Source organism: Aethalodelphis obliquidens, unplaced genomic scaffold (genome assembly GCF_003676395.1).
Source record: "Aethalodelphis obliquidens isolate GAN/ISIS:26980383/991018 unplaced genomic scaffold, ASM367639v1 scaffold33, whole genome shotgun sequence".
In the NCBI taxonomy this organism is placed as follows: domain Eukaryota; kingdom Metazoa; phylum Chordata; class Mammalia; order Artiodactyla; family Delphinidae; genus Aethalodelphis; species Aethalodelphis obliquidens.
The window spans coordinates 11232016-11255381 of record NW_020837977.1 but is presented as its reverse complement, the minus strand read 5'-3'; the positions used below and the strand labels follow the sequence as shown (position 1 = coordinate 11255381).

The 23366-nt window shown below is 40.7% G+C and overlaps 1 protein-coding gene across 2 annotated transcripts in view; it reads right to left on the bottom strand.

Moving 5' to 3' along the window:
* CYP7B1 (cytochrome P450 family 7 subfamily B member 1) overlaps window positions 1-23366 on the bottom strand; it is a 181442-nt gene that overhangs the window by 25571 nt on the left and 132505 nt on the right. For both annotated transcript variants that reach the window (XM_027128006.1, XM_027128007.1), the window contains exon 2: window positions 2985-3121. In XM_027128006.1, the coding sequence (XP_026983807.1) occupies window positions 2985-3121 (137 nt within the window). The remainder of the gene's footprint in view (window positions 1-2984; window positions 3122-23366) is intronic.

Here is a 23366-nt window from a genome sequence, read left to right as displayed (position 1 = left end):
AATACTACCTATTCCTGTGAGAAACTGACCATGCTGACCATTTCATCCAGTTGGATCATTTTTTTCCTCCCAATGACATGGAAATGGTAGCACAAAAGTGAAGTTGCTCTATGTACAAAAGGTTGCTTCAGATACTTGGCAACATAATTACAGTACGAAGAAATTATCTAAATTCTTTAGGCATAGAACATAAAATTCCAAAGACTGTTAGAGAAAGATAAAGGGGGTTGAGCAAAGAAAGAGGCACGTGTAAATATGACCCAGATAAGGAATGCTCAGCATCGGTGGAAGACCCAGGAGGCACAGTGTCAAGACAGTGAAGGAACAGAGTGTTTTGAGAAGGAATGAGGGATCAGCTTTGTCCACCAGATAGAGAGGTCCAGGCAGGTGATGGCCCATTAATGACCTCAGCAAGGCAGAAAGCTGGTTACAGCTAGGAGGCCTCTGGGAGCTAAACAACCGGGGGCAGCAAAGGTAGGTAACTCTCTTTAAAAATCTAGATGCAAAAGAGAAAAAACAGAAGTGAAAAGTTAACTAGAGGAAAATACAGGAAAGATTAAGCATGGTTAGAAGCTTAGGGTAAGGACCCAAGAGAGAAAATAATGAAGATACATATATGAGAGGAAGAAATAATGTAATGCCAGCCCAGAGGAGACAGTAAGCGTCACGGGGACAGGTAAATGGATTGTCTTGAACATTCTCTGAAACTGGAGCAGAGGTGGTAAGGATAACTGTGAAACATTTGATAGATACGTGGGGATCTGAGTGAGAGCATACCTGATGTCTTCAATTTTCTTGGGAAGGAAAGTGAACTGTGTTACAGAGACCGGTAAGAGGTGGAGAGCTAGAACACAGCTTTCCTGCCCTCCACCTGCACACCCAACCAGAAGTCAGAGGGCAAAGGCGTGGAGATGATCTACTGTGTAGAGATTGGCCTTCCGGGACAGGGCAGACACAAGTGAAGAAAAGGGATGCCTAGCCCAGGTGATAAACTGACGTGGAAGACTGTATGCAAACATGGCCACGATAAACTTCTTCTCTCTTTCTACATGGGCTCCTTTGCAATGTGACTCTGCCACTCTGCCCAGGAAGAAGTGGAAATCTATTTTCCTAGCCTTGAACCTGGGTTGGCCCGTGACTTGCTTGTACTAAGTCTGGAAGTGAGGTTCTGTAACATGTGAGCCAAGGCCTCAGGAGGCCTTACAGATTTTCCTCTCACCCTCTTGAAGTACTAGCTGCCACATATATAAGGACATCTTCTTGAGGACGAAACATCATGTGGAGAAGGAGGCCCAGCCAGGCATGTGATGAGGCCACCTTGGGCCATTTAAGCCCCAGTCAATCAGCCAGATGACTCAAGCCACACAGGTGACCCGGGCCAGAGGAGCTGTTGTTTTGAGGCATGACATTTGGGAGAGGTTTGTTAGGTGGCCAGAGATATAGCTGCTACAGCTGGAGAGCATGGGCCTTGAAGGAGGATGAGCTGAGCACATTCCAGCTTCTCAGCGCCCAGTGATGTTGGGTTACGTAGTGATGCTGCTGTGTGCTTTTTCCTTGTTTTGTAAACATTTTATTGAAGTTAGAACCATAACAGATATATTTGTTTTCACCAGCAGGATTATTACTTTATTTACATCTGTGCTAATGAAAGCTGTGGAACATTCTTAGGTCCACACTGCTCTCTGTGCACTGAACCATAACAAATACTTTTAGATTAAAAATATATTCTAGATCCATGGCTGTTAGGGGCTCAGGGCGAGGGGAAGAGGAATGAATATGTGGAACACAGGGGATTTTTTAGACCAGTGAAACTATTCTGTGTGATACTGTAATGGAAGATACCTGACATGTTGCATTGGTTAAAACCCAAGGAACTGGACAACGCAAAGAGTGGGCTCTAGTGTAAACCACAGACTTTTTTTAAAAATAAATTTATTTTATTTATTTATTTTTGGCTGCGTTGGGTCTTTGTTGCTGCGAGCGGGATTTCTCTAGTTGCAGCAAGCGGGGGCTGCTCTGTTGCGGTGCACGGGCTTCTCACTGCAGTGGCTTCTCTTGTTGCAGAGCATGGGCTCTAGGCACGTGGGCTTCAGTAGTTGTGGCATGTGGGCTCAGTAGTTGTGTCTCTCGGGCTCTAGAGCGCAGGCTCAGTAGTTGTGGTGCATGGGCTTAGTTGCTCTGTGGCATGTGGGATCTTCCTGGACCAGGGCTCGAACCCGTGTCCCCTGCATTGGCAGGAGGATTCTTAACCACTGCCCCACCAGGGAAGCCCCTAAACCACAGATTTTTTTTTTTTGCGGTACGTGGGCCTCTCACTGTTGTGGCCTCTCCTGTTGTGGAGCACAGGCTCCGGACGCGCAGACTCAGCGGCCATGGCTCACGGGCCCAGCCGCTCTGCGGCATGTGGGATCTTCCCAGACTGGGGCACGAACCCATGTCCCCTGCATCGGCAGGCAGACTCTCAACCACTGCGCCACCAGGGAAGCCAAAACCACAGACTTTTAATGTTGTATCCATACCGGCTCATCAGTTGCAACAAATGTGCCACACTAATATAAGATGTTCATAACAGGGGGAATTATGATCAGGGGAAAGAGGAGATATATGGGAACTGTCTGTACTGTCTGATCAGTTTTCTGTACACCTAAAACTGCTCTACAAAATCAAGTCCATTAACGTACTCTAGCTTTTCAAGAAACAATTCTTAAAGGTAAGCTACACCAGACCAAACGACAGGTGATACCAGGAGAGCGGGGTTCCCTAGGGACCCTCAAGAGACTTCTATACTTTGTTTTTTAATGTGAGGATTACTGTACTCAAAAACATAGTTTTCTTTTGCAGTAGCCTACAAATAAAACAATAATGTACAAATATTCCATATTTTGCCTAGAGAAAAATATAACAACATTAAAGAACAAGTGAGAAATGATGATACAAGTAAGGAACTTATTGTGCCACTTACCCCCAACTTAAGTGCCACTTACCCCCAAGGAAAAGAGTGAAAACGTCACCATACTGCTTTTGAAGAGTAGTCATGAAACCTAGGGGATCTTTTTGTAATTTCAGGGCTTCTCCAAAGTAAGGAAGCCAGCCTTTTATCAATGGAGGTTCACCAGGTCTCCTATAGAAAAAAAAAAAAAAGGAGAGAGAAATTAAATCATTCTTATTTTAATACCTGCGGGTCATTAATCCAGTCTAGAAGTAGACTGGATGAATTGTACAGTTTTTTTTCAGTTCTTTTATTCAATGATTCGTATATAATCATCAACATGTATTTACTGAGCCCCTCCAGTGTGTGTGGCTCTGGGACAGACAGTTCAATTTACAATTTTTGGTGAGCAACTTTTGTGAGAAATTGTGTCTTGTGAGGCCCCAATGGTTGGCTGAAATGACAGACATATTCAGTAAACATTTTGTGTTTGAGCACTCTTGCTGTGCTCTGGGGGTTAGATGTCAGGTAGTTTAGTTGCCAAAGTAAAGCTCTTTGCTGTCAGATTTCAACTAGACTGGAATTACATAATTAGAAGAGGGGAGATTATTAATCTTGAAAAATCTTTTATGCTGTTGAGAACAAGAACTTCAACATTATTTCCATGAAGGGTGTTTTGTTATATTCTTTTATGAAGATTTTTATTCAAACTACAAATAAATAGGAATATTTGTTAAATTTTACAAGATAACTCTTTTTAACATACGAAGTGTGTTCAGTGAAACACTGAAATGCTGTGAATTAAAAACCAAGTTTCTTCTTTTTTGACCTATAATCCTAGCAAAACCGGACTTCAAAATTTCTTCCTTGGGACTTCCCCGGTGGCGCGGTGGTTAAGAATCCGCCTTCCAATGTAGGGTACATGGGTTCGAGCCCCGGTCCGGGAAGATCCCACATGCCGCAGAGCAGCTAAGCCTGTGCACCACAACTACTGAGCCTGTGCTCTAGAGCCCGTGCTCCGCAACAAGAGAAGCCACCGCAATGAGAAGCCCGTGCACCGCAACCAAGAGTAGCCCCCGCTCGCCACAGCTAGAAAAAGCCTGAGTGCAGCAACGAAGACCCAACGCGGCCAAAAAATAAAATAAAATATTTCTTCCTGGTCATTTATTTGGTGAACTCAATCTGACTTAAAGTTTAAAAAAAGATCCAAAGCCATTTTATCCTAGAAGGGATTAAAACAAATATTCAAGAGAACTCTGATGATACTCTATCCCATCTGTGAAGATGACTTATACTACACACAGTACAACCCATTTTGATTAATCACAAGATATTACAAGCTCAGATCTAATCAAAGATCAAGATTATGTTCATACTCAGCATGGAATTCTATGTAGCTAGATTAACCCTATCAGAAGCTTCTATTTTCCCACAACCCAACATGGTAGAATTAAAGTTAAAAGAAAAAAAAAAAAAAGAAATATCAGATTTTTCAGGGGAAAAATAAACTGAAACAAAATAAATCCAAGGTGTGATAGAAATAAAGGAATCAGTATCAAAACTTTGCTTTCTGTTTTTAGAGGACAGTTTATCTTTATACTAATTTACAAAATATATGCTGTTGTTTAAATACATATACTTAGAATAGGAAGACAGGAAACATTGCATAGAAATGTGCACCTTATTCTTCACCCCACTCCCCATGATTTTCTTGAATGTAACTTGAGCAATGAAGACTTGCTTTTTTGAGAAACATACAAGTGTACCAAGAAAACACTGCAACAGTTAATTTTAGGTCCAAAGATTGATAAACGAGAAAAGACTGCACATGTGACTAGAGAGTAGATCCCCAGCCATAGCATGAAGGCTCTTCACCAATGACTCTTCCAAAATCTGCAAGCGATCTAGTTCACAAAATTTCCTTTCAAGATATGAACTCTCTTCCGTGGCCTACTTATACTGTTTTGTTTAATGTTACTTGAATGTTGCATTGTGACAAAGATTTTGAAAGGCTTTTTGTCATATCATTATTTAATGCAATTCATTTCATCCTCTGTGCTCTGTCACGCGGTCCAAAGTTGTATTCTTCACGGGGTTTCCGAGGGGGTAAAAGATGGAGCTCAGAAATCCGGGGGAATATGAACTTAACATTCAAAGTGAGGGAAACACATTAGGAAACCATTTTATTGTTACAAAGATGAAAGGGTCATCATTCCTTTCAGCTGTGCTCATTCTGGCAGAAATAAGCCTCAAACTATTAAACACCATGTCACAACTGTGCATGTTTTCAGGAAAAAATATAGTACTAGTTCAACTTACGACCCACCGAAGACAAATAACAGAAATCTGTCTTCATCAGTGTATTTGTAAAAATTATTTAGGGAGGAAAGACATCACCATAATGAACCAGAAAGGCCTGCTGACACCTGGCACAGCACAAATACTGCTATTTGTCTCTCTCATGCTCTGTGACTTTGAAAATGAAATACTGACTGCTCACTGCTGAGTGAAGGGATAGGATGCTTAACACTTATTGGTGGTGCTCCAGTTCCAAAGCTTAAGAGGAGCAGGTCATGAAACAATGGAGGGTAACTAAAAAACTCCCCCCAGATCAATGGTCCACATCCCTCTTTTTCCTACTCAAACAATATACACTTCCTCAAATATCCTCTTCACTATTTAACAGACCACAAGGACATATCCTGTAAATTATACAAATTAAAGCTTACAAAGGTTCTCAATGATTAAACCCATGTTCTATGCATAGACCACTGCATCACTGCTCGCAAGGTCTTCCTTACAAGTTGTAGGACACATCTTAAACTTTATGCAACGTGTCAAGTACGGTCCAAACTTGTCTGGAAGCAAAAAGTGGAGAAGAATCTAAATACATAAGATAGCTATAAAATATAAAAGACATTTTAGACATTTTCCTTTGGTGAAAAAGAAGCACATAAAATTTAAGAGTGGACCAACACAGAATACTTGGTTTCCAATGACATATGAAGTTTGTCTTTCTGCTACACCTTGCGTTTAATAAACAGGTAGAAGATCTGACCTGTCACACATTGTTCCCCTAGACATTTAAAGGCCAACACTTTCCAAAGCAATCTATACTTGTCAAAGTAATTTCTTTTCCATTTTTCCCATGATCATTCTAGGCTAGGAATCCCAGTTATTGAAATAACCTCCTAAGCAAGTAGGGAGCAACCTTAATACATGCACAGCAATCCAGGAAAAATAAAATTACGTGTTGATTAAAAATTGATAAAGACTTAATATATTCGTATCAGGTCACCTAATATCTGCAATGTTACCTTAATAATTTTTTACTTTTTCCTAATTGATAAAGATTTTCTTTGTGTGGGTGGTTAAAATTTCAGAAACTACACAACTGAAGGGCGTTGCAGTAACCGAAGATAACACTGACCTTTGGAACAAACTTTGCTGTTGAGCGAGGCACATTTTTTTTTTTTTTTTTTTTTTGGTACACGGGCCTCTCACTGTTGTGGCCTCTCCCGTTGCAGAGCACAGGCTCCGGACGCGCAGGATCAGCGGCTGTGGCTCACGGACGCGGCATGTGGGATCTTCCTGGACTGGGGCACGAACCCGTGTCCCCTGCATCAGCAGGCGGACTCTCAACCACTGCGCCACCAGGGAAGCCCCAGCAAGGCACTTTTGAAGCTGCTCTGTTTTATGCTTCCTTGACTTACTCTGGAAGCTACTTGACTGGAAATGTCATTCGCCTTATAGTGTCTCTTAGAACTGTATTCTAGAAACATCCTCTATTCCTCCACTATGTTTTGGCTCCAGTGGGGGCACTGGGATGCCCAGAAATGTTCCCACAACTCTGGAGAGTTAAGGATCCACATGCTCTTCAGGATACTGGTGAGAGGGAGCCTCACCGCAGGGCTGTGGATGGAAGGTCCCTGAGGAGGAGTGTATGGAGGAGTGTCTGAGCCTTGGCGTCCTAGCAGCCTCAGCAAGTGCCCAGGTGCAGCAATAGACACCCATGCTTTGCTCTCTCTGGAAACCAGGTGAGGGACAGCCAACTGGAGCACTTCAGTAAGGGATACAAAGGGGGAGGACCACTCCCCAAACCCTAGCCAGGAGGCACCCCCAGGAAGCAAAGACGAACAGCATGAACATCTGTACAACAGGACTCACCAGATCAACAGAAAGGAAGGGGAAGAGAGAATCCCAAATCTCATTTAATCTTTGTATAAAAGAGACCCAGTTTTAAACAAGAAGTGACTGAGCAACTTCTCAGTGCAAATATTCAGTGTTTTCTGCCATCAGCAGAAATAGGGGCTTGGAAATTTGAGTTCAGTTATAAAGAATTAAAGTTACATTTCTGCACATCTGACTTGTTCTGGGAAATTTTAAATCCCAATGCTAGCTATGTGTAGATAGATGCTCAGTTTCTTCCCCTGAATGAGAATAATAATATTCAATTTAGAGATTTACCAATCAGGCTGAGATAGAGTATTTGAAAGTAGCTGGTACACAGAGCCGGGTTAGTTTTCTTGTTATTTGTATATTGCAAGCAGTGCCTGGAAGTGGTTTTGCTCAGCCTGGACTCTTTGGTTTGTCAACCCTCCCTGCTTATCTATACCTTTCATGGAGCTGCTCAGGGTTGAAGCATGGACTTCCCTATCCTTCCAATCACTGGCTAAATGAAGTTGTTAAACGCCCAGATATACAAAGACTCAATAACTTCAGGTGAACAGGCCCGAAGTCTCTGCAAAGAGCTGACTTTCTCAAGGAAAGAATGATCATTATTCAGAACAGCTTCACCAGGTGTGTGTCTGTTTATGATGAGGTTCTCTGGACGTGACCTGGTCCAAGAGTTAATGAAATGTCTCTGCATAAGATGCAAACAGGAATTTGGGGGGTGGGCATTAAGGAGAAAGAGAAAGAAAGGAAGTGGAAGGACAGGGAAAAACTAGTCAGGCCACATCATGCTAAGCTGGGACTCTGGGAAGGACCATGGCAGGATGCACGGCATGGCAGGGTAGGCTGCTTCCAGGAACAGGTGTGACCAATCTTCAACTCTAGGAAGTTGTTTGCTGGCCTGGGAGCCACATGGCCTTTTTCATCTGCAAACATTCATTTTGAGTCTGTTGGACACACCACAGAAACTTGTGTCAATGGCAGGTGAAAAAGTTGAGGAGTTAGGGCAGCGTCGGGCTGAGGGACTCTACTGGGTGGGGGGAAAGGGTCAAGTGCATGTGCAGGAGGCAAACACAGTGGGAAGGTCGTGAGCCAGAGAGCACCAGCTCCTCCTCCTGCTTTGCAAAGAACCCTTTGGGTATTAAAAGGAGAATGAAAACCCAAGCTGCAGGCTGGAAGAACAATCTTTGCAAAACACACTTCTAATAAAGGACCAGTATCCCACATGTACAAAGAACCCTGAAAACTCAACAATAAGAAAAAAAGTTTTAAATGGGCAAAAGGTTTGAACAGACATCTTATCAAGGAAGGTATGCAGATGGAAAATAAGCATATGAAATGCTCCACATTGGATGATATCAGGGAACTGCAAATGAAAACAACAATGAGATGGCTAAACTCAAAACATGGACAGCCCCAAATCCAGACATGGATGTGGAGCCACAGGAACTCTCCTTGTTGGTGGGAATGTAAAATGGTACAGCCACTTGGGAAGACGGTTGACTGTTTCTTGTAAAACTAAACATAATACCATACAACCCGGCAATTATGGTACTTGGTATTTACCCAAGCGAGTTGAAATTTTGTGTCTACACAAAAAACCTGCATGCAAATGTTTTCAGCAAATTTTTCATAACTGCCAAAACTTGAGAGCAATAAAGATGTCCTTTTTTTTTAATAATCCAATTTTTAAAACTTTATTTATTTATTTATGGCTGTGCTGGGTCTTCGTTGCTGCACACAGGCTTTCTCTAGTTCTGGCGAGCGGGGGCTACTCTTCGCCATGATGCAGGGGCTTCTCATTGCAGTGGCTTCTCTTGCTGCGGAGCATGGGCTCTAGGTGCCTTGCTTCAGTAGTTGCGGCACGTGGGCTCAGTAGTTGCAGTGCGTGGGCTCAGTAGTTGCAGCATGTGGGCTCGGTAGTTATGGTGTACGGGCTTAGTTGCTCCTTGGCATGTGGAATCTTCCCGGACCAGGGATCGAACTGGAGTCCCCTGCAGTGGCAGGTGGATTCTTAACCACTGTGCCACCAGGGAAGTCCCAAGATGTCTTTAAACTGGTGAATGAATAAGCAAACTTCTATATAAGTCCACGTAGTGGAATATTATTTAGCTATAAAATGAAATAGCTATCATGTCCTAACAAGACTTGGAGGAACCTTAACTACATATTGCTAAGTGAAAGGAGCCAATCTGAAAAGGCTACATACATTATGATTACAATCATATGAACTGGAAACAGTAAAACTATGGGGATTGTTAAAAGATCAGTAGCTGCAAGTTGTTAGGGGAGAAGGAAAGCAGAATGAACAGGTTGAACACAGGATCTTTAGGGCAGTAAAACTATTCTATATGTCACTGTAATGGTGGATACATGTCATTATACATTTGTCAAAACCCACATAATGTACAACACAAAAAGTGAACCCCAATGTAAACTTTACGACTCTAGTGAATAGTAATGAATTCATGTTGAGTCAATTGTAACAAATGTACATACTGATGCAAGATGTTAAGAAGATGGAAAACTATGTTGTTGGGAGGGTCAGGAGGAGGTTTGGGGAACTCTGCAATTTCCTCTCCTTTTTTTTGTAAACCTTAAACTGCTGTAAAAAAGAAAGCATATATATAATGAATTTTAAGCAGGAAACATATATCAGTTTCCATTTTCTTAAAAAAGTTAAAGAGATTTTTACAAAAGACAGGCAATTCTAGATTTTAGGATTGGTCAGTATGTAAACTGGTACAATCTGCAACTTTTTCTTTTTTTTTTTTAGGAGTGAAGAGTTCTAGACACCAAAAAGTGAGAACATCTACTGTGGATGGTCCTCAACCAGTTAGGTCCATTTCTCGCTATGACCTCATAAGGAGCCATTGTAATGGAATTCCAAGCACCTATTTAAGACCCTGCCTGGACTAAGTTTTTTTTGTATCTTTTAGCTCAGGAAGCTGGTTTTCAGTGACCTGAGGGACTTTGACCAAAGTTAGTTTCTTCCTTGGCATTGCAGGGTTTTTGACTATTTTGTTTGCTATTATTTTTTTTCACTTTTCCTTTACTCTTTTTGATTTTTCTCATTTTTTTAAAATTTCTTTTTCTCATTTGTCTTTTTTCTTTATACTGTTTTTCCCATTTTTTTCTTTATTCATTTTTCTCACTTCAGAAAGTCTGTTTGTTAATATCTGTTGTTTGTTTATCTTCATTTTTGTCTGGCCCTGTGCTTTGGTTCTATTATAAAGATCAGTTTTTCAGGTGGGCTTTGGAGGTGATTTTCTTTTGAGGTGATTTGGATCAAGTTTTTCACCAGCTTTTCTCAATTTTAAGCTGACCTTGGGGCACTTTGTCTATGCAGTAAAAGGCAATCTGCTGCAAGGCCTCTTGCCTGCCAAGGAGAAGGATGAGACCCACGTGGGCAATGACCACCAACAAGTATACCTTCACCAAGGTGAGGTGGCCCCGGCACATCCTGACTGGGAAAGAGGTGGCCGTGAAGGTCATTAACAAGAGCCAGCAGAACTCCTCGGGGCTCCAGAGACGATCCCACAAAGTCAAGATAATGAAGGCCTTGGGTCACCCCAACACGACGAAATTATATGAAGTGACGGAGACGGAGGAAACACTCTATCTTGTCGTGGAGTATGCTGGCGAAGGTGAGATGTTCCGTTACCTGGTGGATCATGGCAGCATGAAAGAGAAAGAGGCTCCAGGCACATTCTGGCAAAGAATGTCCACGGTACAGTATTGCAGCCAGAAAATCCACCCTGGGTGCTGACCTGAACGTCAAGGTTGCAGACCTTGGCTTCAGCCACGAATTCACCTTTGGCAGTAAGTGGGATACCCTGTGTGCCAGCCCCCCACCCCCTTGTGCCGTCAAGGCCAGAAGTAAGATGGCCTCACAGTGGATGTGGGGAGCCTGAGTCATCCTATAAATACACTGGTCACTGATCCCTGCCTTTTGATGGACAGAGCTTGAAGGAACAGGAGGAACAGGTACTGAGTGGAATCCACCATATTTTCTTCTACTTGTCCACTGAATGTGAAAACCTGCTCAAGAAATTTCTCACCCTCAATTCCAGCAAGGGAGGCACTTTTTAGAGCAAATCACAGAAGTTCCCTGGATGCCTGCAGCTCAAGAAGGGGAAGAGCTAAATTGTATGGAGCGACTCCCTGACTACAAAGTGCCTGGTGGGCTGAGCTGGTGGCGTCCACGGCTCCACCTTGTGAAGAAGGGTGAGCGGCAATGACACGATGTGAAGGTCTCCGCCCTGAGTCTTTATCCACAGACAGAGACACTCACCTCAGAGTCCACCAATACTTATTTCTCAGAGAAATTTGTTCACAGGACACCTTTAAGTGAATAAAGCAGTTAAGTAACCACGGGCACAACAGAATAATATTATTTTCCTTAAAGAAAATATGGGAATAGAAATGCAAAGACTCTAGTATGGTTTAAGATGTTAATGGTCATTATTTTGGGGTGGCGAAATTACAGGGGTTTGGCCCTCTGGTCATCTGACCTGCATGACAAAAACATACTGCTCTTGAAGATTATTTGTCATTGATTTTGTAGGATGTTTCTCAACCTGGGTTGTCTGATGTTTTCGCATGATTAGACTGAGGTTGTTAACATTTTTGGAAAGAATCTCACCGAAGTGTGCCCTTCTCAGTGTATTGTGTGGAAATTTAAAGAAGATGCTATTTTAGTGTGAACACGAAAGGCAGGTACAGAGAGCACTGTGTTCTAAAAAGCAGTCGATGGCAAAAGCTCTACAAATCAATCAAACGCTGATTCTAAAACTGAGCGCACCGTTTCCGAGGTTGGGGAGTGAGGCAGCAGCCTGAGGTCCGCCCTGAGGATGTGCGCACCCCATGCCACAAACAACCACACCCCAAAAAGGAAGACCAGACCCTGGGGGTCAGACTCTGTAACTGTACAAAGCATGGACACACTGTGCCACCCGGATCGCCCATTACTTCTTCCAGGGTTCAGGCAACCTGCCAATGGGGCAGGCACAGTTGGTTTCCGTGACAGCCGCGGGAGGGCGGGGTGCTCGTCACAACTGGGGTTGCAGCTGCTGGGCTGTGACAACCTGACAGACCCTTCAAGGCTTTGAAGGAAGAAGCCTTGTGGCACAGAGGACACTGTCTCTACCCCCCTCACAAGACTCCAGTGCATCTCATGTGCACAGTTAGGGAACAGGTTGTTTCCCCTTGTAAATGATGAATCATATATGCTTTAGGACTCTTGATTCATATGCGGTACATGTATGATCTGCTTAATATTTGTTTACTGCAAGAATCAGACCTCCTGTAATCTCTTTTCAGGATGAGCATTAATCCAACTCTGTCTAGAGAAATTATACAATTCATTACCATAGATAATCTCCATTGTACCCTGTGCTTAATCTTCATTTTTTCCCCAGTCCTATAATCTTGCAAATCCACTGGTGCTGTGTGATTGGCACCTGGTGTTCACACAACCTCTGCCTCACAAAAAAATACATGAAAAATTCCTGGATAAAAATGCCACTTTTCAGTCTATCAATGATTCTATTCTCTGCTCGTTGGTAACCTCTGTACCACTCTACGAAGATCTGTTAACTTTGGCAGAAACAAGACCTTTACTCTTGAAATGTTTTGGCTCTATCAGGATGGCAACTGACTTAAAACTTGACTTAATTTCCCAGTAGCAAAGATATTCACCATTCAAGCACTTTTGATCAAAGTGCTTAAATGTAAAGGCAATGTAAAAGCAAGCAATGCTTAATGGTTACAAATGTCTCCATTATTGGCATGGAATCAGAGCAAAACTAGTACAAACGTAACTAAATGTATCTTTACACCCTAGAGCATAACTCTTCAAGCCATATTCCAGTTGAATCTTTAACTGTCAGTTCATCTATTCAATTGTGTGATCTGAACAAAGCTTTGTCTGTACAATGTGCCTTCTAAACTCGATTCCATTAGCAGATTTATACGAATGCCTTGATCAAGTGAGTGATTTGTAGATGCTCCTTTGGCTAAGAAGCCAAACCACATCCGTGGAGGATTTTACTCTGAGAGGTCTATGATTGAGGGTTTTTTTGTTTGTTTGTTTGTTTGCTGTGAGGAATGCCCAGGTTGGTACCATGGAATAATAATGTCAAAGCATATTTTATAAAACTATAATTTAAAACTTAATTGAGTCTCAAGCAGGCTTCATAATGACCACAATACTGGAATATCATTTCTTTATAAACTTGACCTTGGGCTAAGTAGGGCATAAGTCCAGCCCTCATCTGTTCTTTTTTTTTTTTTTTTGCGGTACGCGGGCCTATCAGTGTTGTGGCCTCTCCCATTGTGGAGCACAGGCTCCGGACGCGCAGGCTCAGCGGCCATGGCTCACTGGCCCAGCCGCTCCGCGGCATGTGGGATCTTCCTGGACTGGGGCACGAACCCGTGTCCCCTGCATCGGCAGGCGGACTCTCAACCACTGCGCCACCAGGGAAGCCCCCTCATCTGTTCTTGTGTTCGCTGCTACACAATAACTCCTGATTAATCTCGCTACACTGTGTGGCTCAGATCTGGGTCTCTGCAAACTACCACCAATTTGGTGACTTTAGCCAATTTGCTTAACTTATCTGTGCCTCAGTTTCCTCATCTGTAGAATGGACATTCTACCACTGTACTTTCCTCATATGAGAATTAAATAAGTTAGTGCATGTAAAGAACTGAAGACAATGCCTTCACATAGTAAACACTAAGTGTTAGCTGCTATCACCATCTTCACATTACTACTGGGGATTATCTAAAATATAAATATAATCACGGGTCTCTCCTTATTTCTCTTCCCTGAAAGTTTTCAATAGAGTACCAGTTTTTAAGACATTTTTTCATTTGCTAGCATACTTCCTTTATTTGTCTGATTTGGATTTTAGTTTAGGGCTGCCATATATGATTTGGTGGTAAGGAAATGGGGCGCCAGAATCACCTTCTTACATTTTTCCGGGCTTTATATTCCCTGAATGAACACACTCAGAAGAACAAGAGTGGCTCAGAAGAGCCCTGAATCTTAGGAGGAAGCTGGTCAAGAACGTTTAAATGGCCTAGACAATTCTAAAAGCGGGAAATTGATTCATAATGGAGAGTTATTTCAAGTCCTTAATTAGAAAACCATGCAACCGAATTTGTAATTTCTGAGATGATCAGTTGCTAATTTATTTTACAGACAGGATTTGAATGGACTCCATGGAGGAGATATCAATTCCATTAACTCATCATTTCTTACATTTGATTAAATCATTTGATTTTGAAACATTTAATAAAAAATCAGAACCCACAGTTTTGTGGAAACTAAATTATAACAGAGGACTAGCCCAGAGAGCCTTGGGAATGACAATATAGAGGTCAATGCCAACAATATAGAAATGCATAGTCAAGTCATCAAATGAAATTTCATCAATACAAGCCTATGAAGAAACCAAGGTCCAAATTCTGAAGGCCAACACTAAAATAATCAAGCCCGGCATGTCAGAACCACAGGAAAGGTAATTCAAGGGGATTCTGGTTTGCTGAGGTGGGAAGCTAATGAAAAGCCTGAGGACCATATGCTACATAATGCAATAATTCAGAACCATATCTGAATATTGGGTAAAACATTAACAGAGCAAAAACTAATAGTATCTCTACATTTGTAATACAGCACACAGCACTGAGAAAGGCAACATTTTGCTCTTGTCATGAATTAGAGGGCTTTTAGAAAGGGAAAATATCATTCTTTTCCAAATACTGGTTCCTGACTTTGGCTGGTGATTTTAAGTCACTGCAGAAAAGGAATGTATGACTATTCCAGGAACTCCATCATCACTAATGTTAGAACATGGGACACAGAAGGCATATACAGATCATTTAAATACAGACAATTCTGAAGTTGTCTTGAAAAGTCTAAATTTCTATTAAAGATAACCTTCTATATATATATATATATTTTTATTTATTTATTTATTTTTTGCGGTACGCGGGCCTCTCACTGTTGTGGCCTCTTCTGATGCGGAGCACAGGCTCCGGATGCGCAGGCTCAGCGGCCATGGCTCACGGGCCCAGCCGCTCTGCGGCATGTGGGATCCTCCCGGACCGGGGCACGAACCCGTGTCCCCTGCATCGGCAGGCGGGCTCTCAACCACTGCGCCACCAGGGAAGCCCTCTTCCACATATTTTAAACATAATTATTGCAGTGTCCTTTGCTCACTTTTCTCCCTCTTATGTGCACCCTTCCACTTGTTTTCTGAAATCAATTTTCAGTGTTTTTACCATGATCATTATTTAGGTAGTGTTCAATTGCTTTGTTTCTGTGTTTGCCTTGTTTTCTGTGTACCCATCACTAATTCTTATCAATCTCTTTCAGTCCTCTCTAAAATCACTCACAATATGGTTAGACATATGGTCCTGTAATTTTCATATAGCTCCTCTCTTATTTTCCATCAATTTTTATTTTGCTCTACTCAACAAGAGCCTTTCTTGACTTTTTCCCTTCCAGAGATTATTTTATTTCTACCTTAGATTTCTAATTTCCAAGAGGTCTTTTGTGCTCTCTGCTTCTACCTTATACAAATTACATTCCATTCTTGTTTTATAAATGCAATTTCTTCTGTTTCTAAGATTAAACATAGTTTTTTGAGGATTTTTTTCTGTCCTCGAATTGTCTGTTTCCTTTCTTTTCTTTCTGTTTCTTTGTCATAGTTTCTCTCTTTCACGATAGGAGCTTTCTTCAATGTCTCATGATCTTAGCTTTCTCTCACATTTGAACACAAGGCTGTGTGCGTGTTGGTGAGGCTGGTGGACGTCACCATATCATGATTGGAAAGGGGCCTCATCATTTTAATGAGCTACCTCTCTCTACCAGTTACATGGATGAGGCTGTATCTTTTAAGAATTCTAATTTTGCTTTAGGGACTTTGGAAATAGGACATAGTGTACAAATATATGCAAATACATTTCCTATAAATAGTTAACATTAACCAATTTTGAACTTGTCTTAATTCTAATTTTTTTGGAGATTATTGCCAAAGTCATTTGGAGTAATGTTTGCAGATAAAAAATCTTAGAGTTCATTTCTATTTATGGAGGTGAGAATAAATAGACAATATTATCAAAAAGTTAGAAAAGAGGAAAAGATGATGGGATGTAGAGTTATGCAAGTTTTCAGTTGAAATTTCAGGGTGAAATAAGCGATTTTATTAGTTCACTGTATTGCTCCCAAAATTACTCTAACACTCCCGTAAGTTAGTTATATTATCTTGTTTCCGGGGCTGCGAGGATTAGGGAGAACTGGCAGGGAGAACTGAGGTACAGATAGACTCTTCTTTTTCATTTGAGGAAGCGTGTGTGTGTGTGCGTGTGTGTGTGTGTGTATGTAGGTATGCATGCACACATGTAACTGTATTTTGAACTAGGACCTGACCAAAGTGATGCCAATGTCAGTAATACATTAATCCTTTCCACAGACCACCCATCAGAAGGCAAATGTGTTAACTCTCAGTAGAGTAAAAAGCATTAAAAAAAAGCAAAGACTCCAATCTCTCTCTTCTAGTTCCTCAGATACTTCCTTATCCCTCTTCAGAAAGAACTGGATTTTGGATTTTGACAGAACGCTCATGCATCTATAGAAGATGTTTTTTTTCTCCTCTATAAACAGGAACTGAAAAAACAGAAGCCACTATTAGATTTGTAAAGACCACTCTACTGCTTTGAGAGCTTACAGGTAACTCCTCAAAACACTAATTTAATGATTGTTAATGACCATTTAAAATTCATTCTGCTTCTTTCCAAGAATTAAAAATTCTACCCCATTATTTTCAAAGGATTTTATTTCAAAGTATGAATATGAAAGAAACAAGCAGTTTATGTGTGTGTGTGTGTGTGTGTGTGTATACATACATATGTACATGCTTGTGGCATGGAAAGTCCCTTGAAGATTTGGAACAAATATATTAAGAAATCTTATAACTCTAGTAAGAAGACAATCCAATAAAAAATGGGCAAAAGATGTGAATAGACATTTCACCAAAAAAATATACAAATGTCCCACAAACACATGAAAAAATGCTCAACGTCACTAATCTTTAGGGAAATGCAAATTAAAAACTAAAATGAGATACTACTACTCACTCACTAGAATGGCTAAAATCAAGAAGAATGACTGTAGCAAGCGTTGGCAAGAATGAGGAAGAACTGGAATGCTCATACACTGCTGGTGGGAATATAAAATACTATAATCACTTTGGAAAAGTGCTGAGCAGTTTCTTATAACGTTAAATACACACTAACAATACGATTCGGCAATTCTACTCCTAGGTATCTCTCTCTACCTAAGAGAAATGAAAATATGTGTCCACACAAAGACTTGTATGTGAATGTCCGTAGGCACATTCATCATAATTGCCCCAAATTAAGAACAATTCAAATGTCAGTCAACTAGTGAGTGGATAAGCACAAGGTAGTATATCTATATAATGGAATATTATTCAGCAATGAAAAAGAAACAAATTACTGATGTATGGAACAACATTGATAAACCTCAAAAGCATTATGCTAGGAGAAAGAAGCCAGACACATGATTCTATTTATAGGAAATTTCTAGAAAAGATAAAAATAGAGGCACAAGGCAGATCATTTCTCCCTTGTGGTTGACGGTAGGAGCAGGGATTAAATGCAAACAGACATAAGGAAACTTTCCAGATGATGAAAATGTTCTAAACTGGATTGTGGTGACGGTTGCACAACAGTATCAATTTACTAAAGCTTATCAAATTGTACACTTAAAATGGACGAATCTCATGATATGTAAAGCATATCTCAATGAACCTGCTAAAAGAAAGGAGGCATCTTATATGATGAATTTCGTATTTCCATTGTCAGAAAAGTCTTTAAATGAAATATATCACACCAAAAATTATATTGATATTTAAATTTCTGTTATTAGGTAAAGAAAAAGCAAGGATCCCTTAACAGAGCTTAAGCGTTCCATTTAAACTTAGATGTTGTGGGCAAGTTTTGTACCACTTCTAAATATGAAGAAATATATTTTTATTTTCATGTTTTCTAAACAAAAAATCTCTTCTGTAATGATTTTGCTGAACACTCTCTATGACTTCTGCAAAATTCCATAAGTAAAACAGGGTCCTGAAACTGAAGAGTTTTGGGAGGCTCATCACGTTTTACAAATAAAGAAACAGAATCAGAGAAGTAAAATAATTTGCCCCAAATCACATAGTAACAAAAAAGACCAGGGACTAGGTCTCCTGACTCCCAATCCAATAACTTGTTTTTTTTCTGACTACACTATCCAAGGAAAGACAGGCACATGTCAGGTTTAAGGGAGTACTGACTTTCTGAAATCAGATTTTTCTCTTTTCTGATATGTTTTTCACTTGCAATGAGCCCAGGGCTGATAATGCTACAAAGTAAATAAACATAAGATGTTATCTCCCATAAGGCAACTTCTGTTTGTGGCCAAATGAGCCAAGATGAAGAAACACTTCAAATAAAAGACTCAGCGGGAGTAGCAGAGCAAAGGGCCTGCTTAGCTTCAAAGGAAGTCTGACATATAGCCACTGTGCTTCATAAACTAGAATGTAATAAACTTGCGTGAACAAAAATCTCACTTCCATATTCAACACAGGTTACATGAATGAGCCGTATGAGAGCTAATTTTTGGAAACAACATTAATTCTCTGGAAACAAAATGACTCACTTGATATCAGCCAGAGTGTGGTAGTCCAAGGGTTTCAAATCCTACATCCCATCCATACCTTTCCTCCAGATTCGAAGAGTTATCTCTAGAAACTTCTCAAATTAAATCTTAGTTTAGTTTAATGTCTGGGTTTTAAAAAACTCACCTCTGGTTGGTGGAAGTACAATAGGCATCTGAAGCAAAAGAAAAGATGAGGATATCTGTGTCTCAGAAAGTTTTAGCCTTTACTATCACCAACTCAGAGCTGCATTATTTGTACTAAAGTGATGGAGACTAAAGGATTTGTGGCACCTAAGTTGTCAGAGACCATATACAGCAGTATTGATCCAAAAAGCCTCAGGAAAACTAATTCTTAACAAAATCTCAGTAAAGCCCTGGACGAAGAGAATATGAGAACTTTATATTCCTTAAACATACATTTTTAAGGAAATAGCTTAAGAGCTGTGATAAACTGCAGTAGTGTTCAAACTATCCACTGCTCCTTCCTGTAGGAGCATTATTCACTGATGCCCCGCGGATGCCTGGCTTAACCATGTGACTCTCATTGGCCAACGATCTGTGAGCAGTGACACATGCCACTTCCTGGCAGAAGCTTTATGAGCCGTCACATGGCTCACTATGTTCTCTTCCCATTGACACAAGTCAAAAAATGTCCCCTAGTGAACACTCTCCTTAAATCTGGAAACTCGAATGAAGGCAATGACTTATGGTGAGCATATAGGGTGAATAAGAAATAAATCTTTCAGTTGTAAGCCACTGAGTTATCTGACACTGTAGTGTAACTGAGCCAAAGATGACTGAAGCAAGAGTTAAACAGAAGAGATTTGTTTCGATTAATGAACTACACAGTACTTTGGCGACCTCAGGCTGATTGCAAAATAAGAGTGCTGCCTACTATATATAAAATAGATAACTAATAAGAACCTGCTGTATAGCACAGGGAACTCTACTCAATACTCTGTAATGGCCTATATGGGAAAAGAATATTAAAAAAAAAAGAGTGTGTGTATATATATATATATATATATATATATATATGTATATGTATAACTGATTCACTTTGCTGTACACCTGAAACTAACACAACATTGTAAATCAACTATACTCCAATAAAATTTTTTTGAAAAAGTGTTGCTATATATTCCCATCACCCTAGACCAATATTTTGCAAACATTTTTGATCCAATGTATATATATTGTGATAGACTATACATATATATTATAGATATATGAATATGTAGATGTAACTAAAAGTCATGAAACAATACTATGTGTGATGTACTCTGATATTTTCTCTTCTATTTTATTTTATTTTTTTTGTCCATTTTTTTAAGTCCATTTCAAGTCCTGTTAATGGGTCACAACCCATTATCCTAATTTCTACCCAGTGTTTACCTTGTTGGATTATCCCAAAATGTATATTCATATTATTTTTTTTTCTCCCAAATTTTAATCCAATAGTACTTGACTCTGGATTCACCACAGAATCACCAGGAATATTTTTTTTCATATACTGCTCCTGACCCTCAGAGATGGTGATTTATTTGGTATGGACTGGAAATTATTATTTTAACATTTGAGAATTCCTTGGTTCCTTTCTCAGAAGAAGGCAAGAAGCAGAGCCACTGTTGCCAAGCGTGTCTAAGGCCTGGTGATGATGCATCTGAAGGAGCCTGTCCCTGGGAGAATCAGCAAGATTTTAACTTTTGTTTTATATCCAAATTATAGCTAGCTATACAACAACTTTAAAATGAATTGTTGTAACATACATTTAATTATCAACTTCCATATAAATCACTGGGACATATATCTGTTTTATGCGAATACACTTGCTTTCATTCCTGAAAACCTGTCACCTTCATTTGGCCTTTGAGCCACAGAAGACCCTAAAATTCCTCTTATCTGGTCATATAGCTCCTTTTAGATGCCAATGATTTCAAATGAATTTTGGCTCTGTGTAGCCATCTCAATTAACCTGGGTGACCCATTCATCAACGGATCAATCAATTCATTAATTCAAACAATTACTGGGTACTCAATTTGTGTCAGATGCTGTTCTAGGTGACAAGGACATGAAGAAGAATAAGAGACACAGGATCTTCCCTAGGAGAACTCAGTGTTGTTGGAGGTGGGTGTTAGGTACAAACTCAAAGATAACTGAGATACATCGTCATGACAATAATGAGAGGGCTTACAACGGATTATGTGCTCTACCGTGTAACTCACTTAGTTTGATTTACTTTTTCTGTACTTCATTTTTCCTGTCATCACTCTGTTGAATTTAAAACCCTAGACCATATGCATCTGCTCCTCTTCCCTGTGTGTCTGGTCTCCATACACTCTCGCCAGAGGAATATGGTTACTCAACAGAAAGACGGTGGTATTTAAGGATTGTATCCATCTTGGCCACGTAAAATTATGCTCAAATCCCCGCATGGGCGTGCAACTCCCAGAGTAGTTTACTCACAATCCTGAAGGATGTGTTCACATCCTTTCTCCACACATATCATTAACGTATTATTTAACTTCAGTGCTTGTTAAGTGGTGTTTTTGTTTGTTTGTTTGTTTTTGCGGTACGCGGCCCTCTCACTGCTGTGGCCTCTCCCGTTGCGGAGCACAGGCTGCGGACGCGCAGGCTCAGCAGCCATGGCTCACTGGCGCAGCCGCTCCGCGGCGTGTGGGATCTTCCCGGACCGGGGCACGAACCCGTGTCCCCTGCATCGGCAGGCGGACTCTCAACCACTGCGCCACCAGGGAAGCCCTTAAGTGGTGTTTTGATGGCTACTTGTCACACCGTCCTGTGAGTATAGTATTAGGCTAACCAGACAGACTAGGGAACCAAGGAGTGGGTACTAACACTTTCCTGAGCGATACCAAAATCTAGGCCATCATTCTGGTTCTTTGTGCTGCTATGAGGAGACAGTTTAACCTGGAAAATGTAGTAATAAAACTCACAAGGCTAATAATTGAGAGGTTGGAAAAACATGCAATTTTCAGAAAATGGAGGGGAAACTTAATAGGGGCCTGCAGCTGTGAAAGAGGATGTATGATGACTTGAAGCTCTTAACTTATTAAATGAGAGTGAAACACGGTGGCTTTAAACTGCAAAACTCTAAACTAGCTTTAAATTTCATATAAGCATAAAGGATAAAGCCTTAATGGGAATTGCTACTAAGGATAAGGAGATTTGGAAACTCGCACACGTTCTCACAGGTCTTAGGGGTGTGAGGGTGGTCCTTCCTGAACATGAGGGGTTAGATCAAATGTTGTTAAGTTTCTTCCAGATTAAAGTTCTAACAAGAATTAAACTGGGCTCTGCAAAGGTTTGGAAGAAGACGGCCAAACCTTCCACGTGAGGCCACTTTAGTGTTCTTAAAAGTTAGTTCCTACCAGTTCAACAGCTCTGACTGATTGCCATTTGTCTGTAATGAAGCCACTTTTTATTTTGAACCCCTTTCTTTCTGAGAACCAGAGATGATTTAAACTATTTTTCTCTTATAGTGGAGCCATAGCAGTTGATTCTAGCTATATCCAGATGGTTTGCATTGCTTAGGCTGATTTCTGTGAAACTGTTTAATGTTGTTAATAATCCTTTTAATACATTTAGATTTGTGTGCAGGGTAAAGGGGGGGGGCAGATCTGGTACAGACTAGAAGTCACAGCTCCTGCTGGACTTTTGTTTATTTGTTAAATCCAACTGTGGTCTCTCGTACTAGTTCCAATTTTGTTGAACTCTAAGTAACCCCTTCCTTTAAGCTGTGACACTCAAAAGCAGTGGTTCATTAATAGGGACATTCAGGGAATGTGAACCTGATTGGGAAATGCATACCTTAGAAAAATAAATTTTTTAACTATAGTTTTTATTCTGTAGAGGAAAAATCATGTTGTGAAGCAAGATTATCTTCCACATTCAGTGAATCCCAGGCCTGTTGATTTTAATTTTTAAATATCCAACTTCCGGCTCTTCAGCCCACCTCACAAGATGTTGGCCCGACCTCGCTTCCCAGCTGGACCCTAACGAAGGCCTCCTGGCTGACTGGTCTCTTTCATCTCAGCCTCATCCCTATAGAGGATAAAAATAATAACTAACACGTATTGATAGATTACTGTTGGGTTAGGCACAGCGCTCAGTGCTGTTCATGATCTCCTTTAATCTTCATAATAAGGTGAGAAGGTAAGTTCTACTACTGTCTCCATTTTCTAGACGAACAAAGACTTAGAGGTCAAGCAACTTGCCCAAATCATGTCAATTCTGTTCTTCCCAGTAAACCAGAATGTGAAGGCGCACCAGGCCGCTTTGCTGATTAAAATCTTTATTGGCTCCTTGGAACAAGCAAAATGAAGCACAAGTTCCTTAGCATGGTGTTTAAATCGTAACGATCACAGTCAAGTTTGGAGTGCTTTCTGTGTATCCAGAATTTCACTCCGGTGGCTACGAATTCTCACCACAACCCCACAAGAGAGTGTGTGCTCTCCATTGTGGCAGATGAAGACATGAAATCTTGGGGGCAATTTCTAAGGTCACAAAGCTGTTAT